Below are 14936 nucleotides of genomic sequence, written 5' to 3'. Positions count from 1 at the left end.
TCTACACAATAAAAGCCTAACATATCAGGTCACAAAAGACTTTCCAATGTGGTCTGAAATATAGTTGTATTCATTCATTCACTGATACTGGCGATTGAACCTAGAGGCGCTTTACCACTAAGCTACATCCCCAGCCCTTTTCATTTTTTATTCTGAGACAGGGTTTCATTAAGTTGTTCAGGGCTTCACTAAGTTGCTGAGGCTGGCCTTGAACTTGTGATCCTCTTGCCTCAACCTCCTGAGCCACTGGGATTGCAGGTATGCGCCACCACATCCAGTGTAAGTCATATTTTAAAAAATGAAAATCAGTAAGTCAAACTATATGCTTGAGAAAATAATTTATAGGAAATCTTTCTGGCTGAACACCCTTCTGTCCCCTAGAGCAGCTGAGATGACATGATATCTGTATTAAATCTTGTCACATACCTTCAAAGATGAACCTCCGTGTTCAGAGACAACCAAACACTAACAATGGTAATTTTAATAGGCATGGACTCAAAGCCTTCAGTGGTGGTGAATGGCAGAATACAAACTGGACTAAGAACTCATTACGGGCCATGTCCTCAATAGATAGGAACTTACTAAGCTCCTAACAAGCCCAAGGTAGAAAAAGGAGGTGACTGACCTGCCTGAGGTCAAGTGACACAGGCGCAAACCCAGGAAGACCAGAGCACAAAGCCAGGGCCTTGCTCTTAGCTCCCACAAGACCCTGCAAGGCTGGTAAACCATGGCTGTCTACCCGTCATGGCCAATCTGGAAGGCAGGAGGGAAGGAAATCCTTCAGTCGTGTTTTTACATGTTTTCGGGGAGCACTATGGATGTTGGCCACAGGGGATTCCTGAATGAAGCCAAATAAAAGGCGATCATGTGCTGGCACAATCTACAGAGAAAGAGGCCGTGGAGCAGACCTGGGCGTCCGTTGGCAGGGAGGTCAGGGAAGGCTTTCTGGGGTAGAAGGCACACTTCTGTATACCGCCAACTAGGAGCCCCGGGAGGCTTCTTCTTTTTTTATTTTTTTATTTTTATTTTATTTTATTTTTTAGTTCTTGTCGGACACAACATTCTAACATCTTTGTATGTGGTGCTGAGGATCGAACCCAGGCCACACGCATGCCAGGCAAGCGCGCTACCGCTTGAGCCACACCCCCAGCCCCCTGGGAGGCTTCTGAGTGGGGAGTGGAATGGCCAGAGGTGTCTGCAGGCCATCCTGCCCCCAGCCCCACTGCACTGGGCTCCAGAGCAACTGCCCAGAAAACTGTCCCCCTCTATGTTCAAGACGGCAAACTCTCCACACGGCTTTACTAGCGATGCTGCTGTTCAACTGAAGACAGAAACGCCACTTCAGACACATCCATGTGGTCACTCTGCAGTCTCTGCCAGTGCCTGGACTTTAACCAGCCCCTCCCTTCCCCATGCCCTGTCTCCTTCAAACCAGCTATTATGTCGTTCACAGGTCTCCTTCAGGCTGTTTTTTAGCAGGGCGTGGCAGTGCAGTCTGTAATCTCAGCAACTCAAGAAACTGAGGCAGGAGAATTGCAAGTTTAAGGCCAGCCTCAGCAACTTAGTGAGATGCTGGCTCCAAATAATAAAGGAAGAAAAAGGGCTGGGAATGTAGCTCAGTGATAGAGGATCCCCTGGGGGAAATATATATATATATTTGCCACAATCACTAAACAATTCCTAAGAGGAATATTATATGTCTTTGAAGACTTATAAAAATAATCTGCTTTGTGTGATCAGGCCCTGATGTATCTCTTCTCTTCAGTGACTCATTAACTAAGATAAAGCTCTCTGACCCACAACTGAGTCATCCAACAAAACCCTGCCAACACAGACGTCACTCCTGCGCCCTCAGCGTGATCTCTGCCACAAACAACAAGGGAATGACTTCTTGAGATTCTACTCATCTCTACATTTTCAAGTAAACTACTTAGTGGATGTAGCAAGAGTTTTCTTAAACTGGCTTGACAGCTTTAATGATAGGAAAGCCTCAGGCCCCAGATCTACACCTGTGATTCAGTAGAGCCAGAAACTCACCTTAGTCATCTTGGCTGAGGGTGGACGCAGAGGGAGCATGCAGGAAGCCATGGTTCAAGTCCCAGCACCAACAAGAGTTATTTTTTAAAATAGTTCCAAAAGTTATAGCACAGACCAAGTGTCTGTGTTAACTGCCAGTCTAAGAATCTAACAAAAACTGCCTAAAATCATAAAAATGCTTGAGCTTCTAAGATAAACTCATGTGTCTCTGAAGGGTCTAACACCATGAGTTAGGAGCTGTGAGGAAAATCTAGTACACTCAGGACAGCAGGGCCAAAGTACATGCTGGACCCGGGGAAGCCGCCTGCATCTTCAGAGGCGCTGTGCAGCACTGAGATGTGCACGGGAGCCTGCAGGCGCTGCTCTTTCTCATGGTGAATGCTAATTTCACAGACCCTCACAGGCCGTCAGCATCGTTCAAGTTCACATTAGATAGCATCTTTAATTTTCCACTTGGTAAAGACTTGTTAAGGATATAGAAAAAATTACTAATTATCTTCTGGAAAGAACATTACACTTCTGAGAGCTCAGTGGCTCCTTGAACTTCCCGGTTCTCTGGAGACTTTGATAGGATCTTGCTGTGATTCACGAGCACCAGTCCCATCATCCACCGGGCAGCCTCCTCCTGGACCCAGTAACGTTCCAGATGCTTCTTACACTGACGTTTCCTTGCCAATATGTTTCTCATCACTTTTCTTTTTCATAATGAGCTCTGAGGGAATAGAGACAGATTCTGGGAAAGCCAAAGGGGCCCAGTGGGAAAGCCCCCTGCTACACACCAGGTGTGACGGCGAGGGACAATTCTGCAGCCTGATGTACGTGACCCACAGGCTGGCGCTTGTGTGAAGTGATTTGTCATTGCCATTCTTTTTTTTTTTTTTTAATGGAGCAGTTTTTGTTTTTTTTTTAAGAGAGAGTGAGAGAGAGGGGGGGGGGAGAGAGAGAGAGAGAGAGAGAGAGAGAGAATTTTTTAATATTTATTTATTTTTTATTAGTTCTCGGCGGACACAACACCTTTGTTTGTATGTGGTGCTGAGGATCGAACCCGGGCTGCATGCAAGCCAGATGAGCTCGCTACTGCTTGAGCCACATCCCCAGCCCTGTCACTGCCATTCTTTCCGGAGGACAAGGTCACAACCTGGGATGGCAGCATGGGCAAGATCTTGAGCACCTGCCTTCCTTCCAGTAGAGCAAAGATCCCCCTAGAGTACCAACCTCCTCCATGATCCCACACAAGCCAAGCTTGCAACAGAACAAAGGGCTGTGTGTACAAGTGCTACCAAAACCTCCTGAGAGTGAGCCGCTTTCCCCGCCCTGTGGCTGGTGAGGGGCAAGGGCCAGTCCTCTGTCTGGGCCAAGGTCCCCAGTGAGGTGAGGGTTGGCTACAGCTTTCCTTCCGCTCCCTGGGGGAATCCCAAAGCCTATGAGTGAGGTCCACAGCAGGAACAGTGGCTAAGGGGACCCAGCAGATCCTGCCCCGGGGAGGCCATCCCCCCAGGTGGCAGCCCACCTCCCAGAGGGAGTCCACTTTCGGAGCTGATTTCAAGGGGGCTCAGCAGGCTAAAGAAGGGACTGGGGGCTAGGGATGTGGCTCAAATGGTAACATGCTCATCTGGCATGCGTGGGGCGCTGGGTTCGATCCTCAGCACCACATAAAAATAAAATAAAGATGTTGTGTCCACCGAAAACTGAAAAATAAATATTAAAAAGTTTAAAAAAAAAAAAGAAGGGACTGGAACCCACCTGGCTTGCCTTTGAGAGACAGCCACTCACTGGAGGATGTGTCCTTCCTCCTGCCTCTGCCTCCGGAAGATGCACTTCTAAGCAGATGCTGTGTGGCCACTTCCTGCAGAGCCAAAGACACCAGGACAGGCGGGGCTTTCCTCCCGCACCTTGGTGCAGCCCTCAGGTTCCTTCCAGCCAGCCTGGGCATGCAGAGGCACCGTGAGTCTTATCAAGACACCAGATTTCCTCTCTAATAAAGGCTCATTTTTTAAGAGTAAGATACTCATTGAAAGCCATGCCTTGGTGGACGGACGGTGGAAACCTTCTCCCAAGCTAATCATAGCAGTCTGCCTGGCACAGGGCAGTGGGGCAGCCCACCTCCTCCCAAGCTACTACTGCCACCTGCCCTAGAGAAATGGGGAGCACAGCCGCCACAGCACACTTGACAGAGTTAATTGCAAAGAGAAGGTGGCAGGCACCCACATCCTACAGTTGTGTGCTCCTCAGGATTGACAACATACACGCATGCTGTCTCTGTGTTGGCAGTTTATTTAAAAAAAAAATAATAATGCCCCCACTCTAACAACTTTTTCTTTGTCATTTCCTTTAATAGAAGAAATTACCAAAAAATTGGGGGTATATTATCTTTGCAGACTGACACATTCATGACCCTGAATCAGGCAAAGAATAAAAGACAATATAAGAACAAATTTTGCTTCCAGCAACATCATCACACAACAGTTGAAGGGTTACAGTGCAGTGGTTACAAGACGTTCACAACAGGATGGTCTCAGCCCAGAGATGGACAAGCGAAAACCGCCCGCTTCTTAAGAGCCCGGGCCGCGAGCAGCTGCTGGGAACAGAGACAGCGAGGGTAAGGCTTTCTGGGGGTGCCCCCGCGGCTCCGCCCAGGGGACCAGCACCCTCACTTTGAGTCTTGGTCTTTCTTTTCATCTAAAAGGGCGGAGCGAATCCCCAGCTTTTTCAGTTCTTCCACCAGGTCCCCGTTCTGGTGCATCTGCAGAAGAATGTCACAGCCTCCCACAAACTCGCCGTTGAGGTACACCTGTGGGATGGTGGGCCAGTTGGAGTAGTCTTTAATGCCTGTGGGAAGAGCGGGGACAGGTTACCTCCGAGGTCAGGGCTGAGCCTTCACAGCAGCACTCGAACGCCCTCCCCTGCCCACCCCCCAGGAGGAGCAAGGAGTTTTCCAGTCACATAGACCAGGGTCTCGCTCCTCCACAATGACCTCAAGAGGTCACGTGACCTTTCGACTCATTTCCACCCTTATTTCCCAAGGTTTTTGTGAGAACTAGGCAGGTAAAGCTTGAGTAAAATACTCGTCAACAGTGGGTTAATGACAGGGGGACTGGATTGGTTAATTTAAGTCACGTAAGATACACGAAGCCACAAACCTGCCAGCCTTGTTTTCAAAACCAGAAGAAATGTCCCAACCTCATTTCCAAATGGACTGCTTGACATGGACCCGTCATGGTAACCAAGCACCCAGTCGGGAGACTCCCCACCTGTGCGCCCTCATGCCCGATAAACGCCAGTGCGGGCCACCGGCCGCTGACGCTCAATTATTGGTTTTTTTGTTTGTTTGTTTGTTTTTTAAAGAGAGAGTGAGAGACAGGGAGGGACAGAGAGAGAGAGAGAGAATTTTAACATTTATTTATTTTTTCTTAGTTCTCGGCGGACACAACATCTTTGTTGGTTTGTGGTGCTGAGGATCGAACCCGGGCCGCACGCATGCCAGGCGAGCGCGCTACCGCCTGAGCCACATCCCCAGCCCAATTATTGTTGATAATTATTTTAACCCAAGAAATTTCCTGTTCTGTGGTGCCAACCACAAGCCCATCCTCCTCCACCACAAAAATGAGCTGTCCATGAATAGGGGATCCGGCTCAGCTCCAAACCCAGAGTGACTTACACAGGTAAGAAAAGGCCCCAAGCCCCACAAGTCCATGTGCGGAGGACACACAGAGCTAGAGGGCAAGTGAGACCCACTCTCTGCTCTCAAGAGCTCACGGCACACAGAAGAGTCAGGGCATCTGCTCTGACTGCACCAGGAGATTACTCTGCTTAATTCTGGGCCATACAGCTGAGGGCAAAACTCTGTCCAGCAGGAAAGAAATGCGGTTTCAATGTTAAACATTTAAAAAGTATTCTTTCTGGGGCTGGGGATGTGGCTCAAGCAGTAGCGCGCTCGCCTGGCGTGCATGCGGCCCGGGTTCGATCCTCAGCACCACATACCAACAAAGATGTTGTGTCCGCCGAGAACTAAAAAATAAATATTAAAAAAATTCTCTCTCTCTCTAAAAAAAAAAAAAAAAAAAAAAAGTATTCTTTCTAAACCCCCCACAGTGGAGCCTGCCTGCAGGCCCAGCTACTTAGGAGGCTGAGGGAGGAGGATCACTGGAGCCTAGGGGTTGGAGGCCAGCCTGGGCAGCACAGCAAAACCCTAGCTCCAAAACAAACAACAAAACAAAACATACTCTTCCTTCACATCCCTCTTCATTATTCTATTCCGTTTTCTATTCTTATGTTGATATAGATATACTTTCAAAGACACATTCAGCCATATTCCTATTCTAACATTGATTATGTTAAAAACAAAATGGTAAAAATATGGTATAGATTATTAATTGCTACAGACTACATATGTGATAATTTTTATTTATATAGATGTTTTTAAATAGCAAAATGAGCATACAAATAAATAAAAATAAACAGATTTCTTCAAGTAAAACATGCCTCTGGGCTTAATCTTCACTACTAAAACAACAACAACAACAACAACAACAAAAACAGTACATGAATTTTTAAAAATGGCTAAATAGAGATTTTTATGCAGACTAAAAAATGCAAAACTTATTCTTGGTACACTATTATTTGGAATCATTTATTTTCCAAATAAAATTATCAATTTGAGTTGGGTCATAAATAGCAGTCCCAAGGCAAGAGTATACTTCTCTTAAAAGTTATTGCCTTCTGCTAGGCACAGTGTCCCATGCCTGTAATCCCAATGGCTAGGGAGGCTGAGGCAGGAGGATCATGAGTTCAAAGCCAGCTTCAGCAATGGCGAGGCACTAAGCAACTCAGTGAGGCTGTCTCTAAATAAAATATTAAAAAAAAAAAAATAGGGCTGGGGATATGGCTCTAGTGCCCCTGAGTTCAATTCCTAGTACTCCACCTCCTCAAAAAAGTTATTGCCTTCTAAAAAATATAAGTGACTTTGCTCTAAACCATACATCTGTGATCAGGGCTGGGGAGAGACCCTGAGTCACGGCCTTTTTATCTTTCTTCTCCAGGCATCAACATTAAGAAATGGTCACAAGCCAGGTGTGGTGGTGCTCGCCTGTGATCCCAGCAACTCAGGAAGCTACAGCAGGAGGATTATGAGAGTTTAAAACCAGTCTGAGCAACTCAGTGAGGCCCCGAGCAACTTCATGAAACCCTATCTCAAAATAAAAAGGGCTGGGGGGCAGGGTAGCTCTGTGGTAGCTCCATGGTAAAGCACCTCTGGGTTTAATCCCTGGTACCAAGAAAAAAAAAAAAAAGAAAGAAAGAAATGGTCAGAAATGGTCACAATGTCACAGGCTTCTAAAAGCTTCTTAGCCACTCTGGATGTCTATAAAACAATCAGCTAGAGGCTCCGGGCTCCCGTAAAGCGAATGGCTTTACAATACCAGTGGTCTAAATGCTAGAAACTCCCTGCCCACAAGCAGGACCATCACCCAGCCCTGAGCACCTTCAACACAGACGAGCCAGGATTGCACCTGCAGTTATGTCTGCTTCTTTCCAACTGGTCATACACTGTACTAAGCCTTCCAGCAAAATAAAAATTATGCCTACTACTTTGTGAGGACCTAAAATTTTAAAATCACCAAAAATGAAAACAAATTTGCTGCCTGAAAGCTACCCAAAACCATGTTTATTCCTAAATGGTATAATTTTTTAGTAAATCTTTTCTGAGTAAAAGAATGAATTGCTTTTTATCAATCATTTTTATAGAGCCAGACTCAAAGCACTGGACTTGTTATCTTCATGAAATTTCATGTTACCACACAGGAGTCCTGACTCTCACCTAAGAGAGGGAACTCCAGGGGACTCCAGGAGAATTCTTATCACCAAAACAACCAGGAGGAGCGGCTGCCAGCCAGGCTGGATTGCAGAACATGAACCCAACACGCAGCCTGAGTCCCCAGGGAGACCATGTCCCCACAAACCCCTCTGCCTGGGTCGTCTTGCCTCTCACCTTACATTGAGAATGCAGAGGTCAGCCCAAGGTGAATGATAGCACTTTCCTGACAGCATCCAAGGTGTCCACAAGCCAAAGTTCTTCAAGACTGAATCTACCTGCTTCTTTTGTCTAGACTCAGAGCCGTGGGCAGCTGATGGCCAGGCAGAGCTTCAGCACCCTTCCCCAGCCCTGAGCGATTTTTCATTTTTAAGAAATCTGATCACTAGTCTAAATATTTGTAAGGAAATATCCAATTGTCCCTCACAGAGTGAAGTGAGAAGCTTTTAATAATTAAAGAATGTTATTCATAATTCAAAATTTAAATGAATTCCTGGATCCACAAGTAATTCTTTACACAGGGTTTATTTCTCTCTCGCTTTAGTTTTCAAAAACTGCAGTATATAGTGATGGCTTTTGCAAATACCTCTTGAAATAACTCAAAGTCAGAGAGCAACTCTTGAAAATTAGAAAACCAGACCCAAGAATGGATTTTATTGATGATCGTGTTTCATATATGTTAGACAGTGAGTCCTGTGGGACAGAAAATGCCAATTACAAAGTTACATAACAAGTGGCAGGCACCAGGACTGGGCATTTGGAAGCTCTCCAACAAGAGGCGTCACAGCCTACTCCTCCATCACAAAGAAGCCACTACTCCAACGTCACACCAGTGCGCTGGCAACCCCCCTCCAGAACTTCCAAAATGTTCATTCCTCTGGGTCAGAGGCACACACCTGTGATCCAACTGACACGAAAGACTGAGGCAGAAGGATCACAAGTTCAAGGCCAGCTTGGGCGACTTAGGGAGACACTGTGTCAAAATAAAATAAAAAGAGTATAGCTCACTGGTAGGCACCTACCTGACATGCACAGGGGCCTGGATTTGATCCCCACCTGGCAAAAAAAAAAAAAAAAAAAAAAAAGGAGGTAGGTGCAGCTCTGCACCTGCCCAGCATATGTGAGGCCCTGTATTCAATCCCCAAGACCATTTTTTAAAAAAGTACTTCCCAAAATACACCACCCTTCAGAACACTGGACTTTATTCCTGGCTTGGACACTAAGTTGCTCCTGAGCACCACAATCACAGCTTGCGTTCTTCTTGGTAGAATTTCTCTACAGGTGGATTAATTCCACTCTCACTTGCTTACCAGGCTCTGTGACCGTGGGCAGGACACACACCTCCCAGGGTCACATTTCCTCACTGTCCTACAACTTGGAGACCAGCATTAGGACAACACGAGATGACCCAAGCATGGAAACCAGCAGACCCTCACTAGAGGAAGAGCAACACAAAGCCAGCTTCCTGGCTTGCAAATGCAGCCTTGCAGAAATCTGTCTCTCTTAGACTCAATTTTCTTCATCTGCAAAATGGAAAACACTCTGCCTCACAGATTTATCCTGAAGATTAAATAAGACACGATGCATGAAATGACCTAAGCTTCAAGCACAGTGCAGAGTAAATCTCTCTTTGTCAATGTCCTCTACAGCCACTCTCCACAGTAATGTTTTCCTCAGAAATATATGAAAGAGAGAAAGCACAGGGAAAAACTGTAGGAGTGATTCAAGCCAATGCCATCAGTAATAAAAATGGCATTTAATGAGCTAAGTTACTAAGTTTCATCTCTTAAGTGGTTTCTTTACAAACATCCTACAAAGTAAGTATAATTATGCCTATCTTACAGATGAGGAAGCTAAGGCTCAGAGAGGTTAAGTAACTTACCCAAAGTTACATGTGCACCCAGGTTTCCAGGCGTCCAAATGCCAGGCTCCTAATACATGCTGCCTCAGACCCTCCTAGAGGGACTCCAGTCCGTGGTGCCATCTGTCCTCCTGCCCCTGAGCTACACTTGCACTGCCACAGATCTGCAATAGCTAGGACTGTTTTACATCCCATGTGTACTTAGGTTTATGTACACAAGCAGCACTGTGTCTTAATGACTATTTGCAGCTTGGTTTTTTACCAAACACTGTATTTTTGAGACTGAGCATGCTGATCACAAGGACATCTAGCTCACTTTAAGACAACTTGGTTTTCTACCATAGATAAAACTAGATTGTTTATCCAGTGTGCTACTAACATCCCTTTCTGTCACTGACATTTTCCATCCTTACAAGCGACATCTTCGAACATCTTTGGCATGGATGTTGACACACTTGGGCAAGAGTCAGGCTCTCTAGACTTGGGGGCAGCAAAGGATGTTCAGGCCAAACCAGTCCACTTCCTTTTTCTTCCTTTGTAAATAAAGTTTTATTGGAATCAGCTATGCTCATTCATCTATAGGTTATCCATGACTGCTTTCACCTACAACAGCAACTGAGACCCCCAGCCCAGAGTGCCTGGAGTACTTCCTCCAGGGCCTTCATAAAGGAAGCTTGCCAACCCCCAGCCCAGACCATCTGTCCAGGAGTAAAGCAGCTCAGTCCAGGCTCTGTTCAGCTCTGACTTGCTAAGTGCTGACCCCTACTCCTCCCAAGTGCTGGTACCTTTTCTACTCACACTTATAGCATAGAACTTACATTCCACACCAGCGCATACCCGCAACCCCTTGTCCAACTGTCAGTACACGCCATGTAAGAAGGGCTTTCTTTACTAATGCAGCAAATTCACGACACTGGAAAGGTGGCACGTGTTTTCAAATGTTAAATAAACATTCAACAGTAGGATATGGGAGTGTGGAGGAAGGAGGATGGCTGACAGGTACAGGGTGAGCTGGACACAAGGAATACCTTTTCATACACCACAGCCAGTAGGATAACTGGTGACAACCAGTTTCGGAGAGGTTCTAAAAATTCCCAGCACAAGGAAACAAGAGTCTGAGGCAACTACTCTGATCTGATTTGCATTCTGTATATGCAATGAAATAGTATACTGTGCCCGAAAAATGTATAATGTTAATTAAAAAAAATTTTTTTTGGTACTGGGGATTGAATTCAGGGGCATTCAACCACTGAGCCTCATCCCCAGCCCTATTGTGTATTTTATTTAGAGACAGGGTCTCACTGAGCTGCTTAATGCCTTGGCATTGCTGAACCTGGCTTTGAACCTGCACCCTCCTGTCTCAGCCTCCTGAGCTGCTGGGATTACAGGCATGAGTCACTGCACCCAGCTAAAATTTTTGTAACTACAAAAAAAGAAAAAAACAATAAGACAATGGTTACTCATTCAACAATATTTGAATCTCTATTTTGTCAGACACTATTCCCAATGCAAGGAATACAAAGATGATCTAAACAAGAAGAAATTCAGAAATGTTTATAATGTTTTTAAGAACACAGATTTTGCAATATGATGATAAATTAACAAAAGTCTTAACTGATCCATTAAAGAAGTCACTGAAAGCCTGTTTTGCATAAACAGCAGACATGGCGCCACAGGCAGGTGCATAAGACACGTCCTCTGTTCTGTAGAGGGCAAAATACTATGTCCAGACAAGCAGGATCTGTTTGGAGAGAGGTCTTGATGTGACCCAAGGAACAAAGGCGAATGGGGAGGCAGCACTGTGCTCCAGGCTTCCTCAAGACCCCTGCATACTCCAGATAAAGCAGAGGGCAAGAAGGCCTCTCTGCATCAGGTTTCTAACACCCAGGCCTAGGAGCTAGGGGGACAGTGTTTTCTTGGACTTGGGCCCTTTGTGAAGCTCAGTCTTCCCTGGCACAAGACACAAAGAAGGGCCAATTTTGCAGGAGCCCTGCAGCTGTTTTGAGAAGCAACCCTGAGCCTGGGAAAGGTAAGCAGACATGCTTACTTGGCTGGCAAAAGCAAGCACCAAGCGCCTGTCAGCCTCTCTTGGCAAACTTCAGGTGCAGAGCAGAGAGAAAAGGAGTCTCATGATGTAAAGTCCTAATGTGGCCACAGTAGTCCTCACCATGGGAATGCCCTTACATCACCCTGCCCCAGCCTGAACACGAGCACTTCCATTATGCTTTTCTAAGCAACAGAAGAGGTGTATGTGATACTCAATATTTATGAAGAACTTCTTTTTTCTTTCTTTCTTTCTTTTTTTTTGTGTGTGTGGTACTGCGGATAAACCAGAGCCTCTGGCTGGGGTTGTGGCTCAGCAGTGGAGTGCTCACCTAGCACATGTGAGGCCTTGGGTTTGATCCTCAGCACCAAATAAAAATAAACAAATAAAATAAAGGTATTGTGTCCAACTACAACTTAAAAGAAAGAAAGAAAGAAAGAAAGAAACAAACAAACAAACCAGAACCTCCTACATGCTAGGCAACACTCTACACACAACCAGTCCCATTCACCTGTTTGTTTGTTTGTTTTTTTGAAGACATGGTTTATAATTACCCAGGCTGGTCTGGAACTTAAAATCCTCCTGCCTCAGCCTCCTGAATAGCTGGGATCACAAGCATGTGCCACCATGTCCAGCTATGCAATGCATTTATTAACCAAAATAACAATCCAATGAAATTCAAAGGTCATGAGAAGTGAGGGTTAAATTCCTCTCACTGTTATTTGAGCATTTAAAGGACATAGATTAGACTCCAGATGTAAAAAATAAGATGATAGCGACATTATTAATGCCATCAGTAACCCTAATTTCTGTTCCCATGGTGTTTATTAGTCATATTCCAGTATACCTTATCTCCACTTACATTAAACAACATTAAATTTACAAATTAAAGAAGTTCATGGTATTGAAGTATCAATAGTACAACTTTTTGCTATTAGCCATACTGGCAATCTCCAGGGGATCTATGGCAAGGTCCCAGCTGAAAGATTGCAGAGTGGTTACTCTTATCTTTCAAGTCAAGAAGCTGGCTTTCAATGAAGGCCACTGATCCCCCTATGCTTGATAAAACCTGCAGCCAGAAAACTGGCCAAGTTCTTGTTGATCAGACTCATGAGTGCAATGTGTCGTAATGTCACGTCAACCTAGCAATAATAAATTGCCCTTCCTCCGTCACTTAACACGCCTCCTAGGTTTCATCCAACAAAACTACTGCCAGTAGCATATGTAGGATCGTCCAATACCAAAAGTTTTTTTTTTTTTACAAGGATGAAACAATGTGGGGGGGGGCGGAAAATACTTAGAAAACCATGAAGTGCTAATAATAAAATAGCTACCATTTACTGGGTGCTTTCTGTACCAAATGAAGTGATCCGCACTTTCTGTCATTTTTACTTTTTTTGCCAAGTCGGGTGTCATTACCCTCAATTTACTGAAAAGGAAACTGCAGTTAGTTGTGACTTGTGTAAGGCTAACAGAACACAAGTCTCCAAAATGTACTTTTCACAACACCAGCCTGTTACATCAACGTAAGGAAAGACCATGGTTAGTAACTTCAAATGCCCACCCTAACATAGAAACTGGGATCTCTCTTTAGCACAATCTGAAAGTACCAGGCAAAGGAGGTGCAGAAAACTCAGCCCCTCAAAGTCCTTAACTAGAAAGCAGTGCCCCGGGGCTAGTCCCCAGGAAAAATGAACATAGATTTCCCATTTCTCCACCTACCCCAACCAATCCTTCCTTGCCCAGGAGGAGGACCCTACAGGGCACAGTGGCACATGCCTGTAATCTCAGTGACTCAGGAAACTGAGGCAGAAGGATTGATACTTTGAGGCCAGCCTCAGAAACTCAGTGAGACTCTCAGCAACTTGAGAGCTTCAGTCTCAAAACAAAAAAAGAAGAACTGGAGATGGAGCTCAGGGGTAAACCACCCTGGTTTTAATTCCTAACACTACCACTGTCACCCCCCCCCACACACACACACAAAAGGAGCAGGTCCCTATGCTGGTCCTCTCCTCCCTCCACCCTAGAATGGGAGAATGCTGATAAATTACCTAACACATTGCATCAGAGATGCTAACTAGCTGTCATAGCCCTCTACCTTCCCGTGGGAAACAAAAAACCACAGGCCCTGATGCTCTGGTCCCTGTCCTTTTGGACTCCCAAGTTGAGGCAATGAGTTAGTTTGGAATGCAGAAACCCAGACTGTAATACTAGCCCTCTCCTTGTAGCAACCACAGAGGATGGTCGCTGACACCCTGAGCCTTGAACCATGAAAGGCCAGCCTCTGACCCCACTAACCTCAGACAAGGGCAATGTGGCCCTCTTCCCCCGTGAACAGTACCAGTCCCTATCCGCAAGGCACACCAAAGGCTTCCAAGCCCCTCAAAGTGTTCCTTAAAGCGCCTACCTCCTAGAGGACACTCGTTATGAGCTCCCCTCTTTGCCCCACTCCCCGAGTCCTATAGGGCGGGGAGTCTGCCAGAGACTGCTCGCCTGGAAGTGCCCATTCCCCTCAAAGTGAGCATGGACTCCTAGGACTTACACCACTGTCCAAACTGGCAACAGCCCCAGAGCCCCAGATCCTCAAGATCTGCGCGAGTCAATTACAGCCGTACCTAACTCTCTCTCCAGGACAGTACTCCGCGCCCTAACGCCGGTAGAAACTGCAGAGACCCCGCCCCGCACGACCGCACCTCGGCCTCGCCCCGCTGCCCTCGGGCTCTCAGGCGCCAAGGCCCCAGCATGACCCTCCGACCCGCGCGCTCCGAAGCCTCCGCGGGTCACCCGACCCCGCGGCCGCGGGCCTGACCTTGTCGGAGCTCGGGGTCGTCCAGCACGTTATAGGCCGCGTAGTCGCGGACGCCGTGCAGCCGCAGGATCTGCACCACGGCGTTGCTGAAGCCGCACTGGGGCTGCTCCGGCGTCCCCTTGAGGAAGACCACCACCTTGTCTTTCTTCACCATCGTGTCCAGCTGCTCCGCCCGGCCGCCGCCGCCCGAGCCTGCCGCCCGCACGCCGGTAACCCGGAGGCCGCCGCCGCCCGCGGCCCGCCCCCAGCGGAGTAGAGCCGCCGCCGCCCGGCCCAGGGACGCGCTCATCCCCTCCCGCCCTCCGGAGCCCTCTACGGCGCCCGAACCTCAGCGGCCACTGAGTCTTCTCTAGGCCCGCGGCGGCCCGGCCCGCCC

The 14936-nt window shown here is 46.8% G+C and overlaps 1 protein-coding gene across 1 annotated transcript; it reads right to left on the bottom strand.

Moving 5' to 3' along the window:
- Positions 1 to 4293: 4293 nt before the first annotated feature.
- On the bottom strand, positions 4294 to 14914 carry Glrx5 (glutaredoxin 5). Its single transcript, XM_078050812.1, has 2 exons — positions 14561 to 14914; positions 4294 to 4866 (listed from the first exon to the last, which is right to left on the bottom strand). The coding sequence occupies exons 1-2, from the start codon at positions 14847 to 14849 to the stop codon at positions 4688 to 4690; spliced, it is 468 nt and encodes a 155-aa protein (XP_077906938.1). The 5' UTR covers positions 14850 to 14914; the 3' UTR covers positions 4294 to 4687.
- Between the last annotated feature and the right edge of the window lie 22 nt (positions 14915 to 14936).

The sequence above is a fragment of the Ictidomys tridecemlineatus genome, chromosome 5, assembly GCF_052094955.1.
Source record: "Ictidomys tridecemlineatus isolate mIctTri1 chromosome 5, mIctTri1.hap1, whole genome shotgun sequence".
In the NCBI taxonomy this organism is placed as follows: Eukaryota; Metazoa; Chordata; class Mammalia; order Rodentia; family Sciuridae; genus Ictidomys; species Ictidomys tridecemlineatus.
This window is presented reverse-complemented; position numbering and strand designations above follow the sequence as displayed.

What these genes read in the sequence shown, in the direction of transcription:
- Glrx5 (XM_078050812.1), bottom strand. Translation starts at nt 14,849, where the DNA reads ATGAGCGCGTCCCTGGGCCGGGCGGCGGCGGCTCTACTCCGCTGGGGG. An exon ending in CGACCCCGAGCTCCGACAAG is followed by an intron (nt 4,867 to 14,560) that starts GTCAGGCCCGCG and finishes CTCTTCCCACAG; the next exon opens with GCATTAAAGACTACTCCAAC.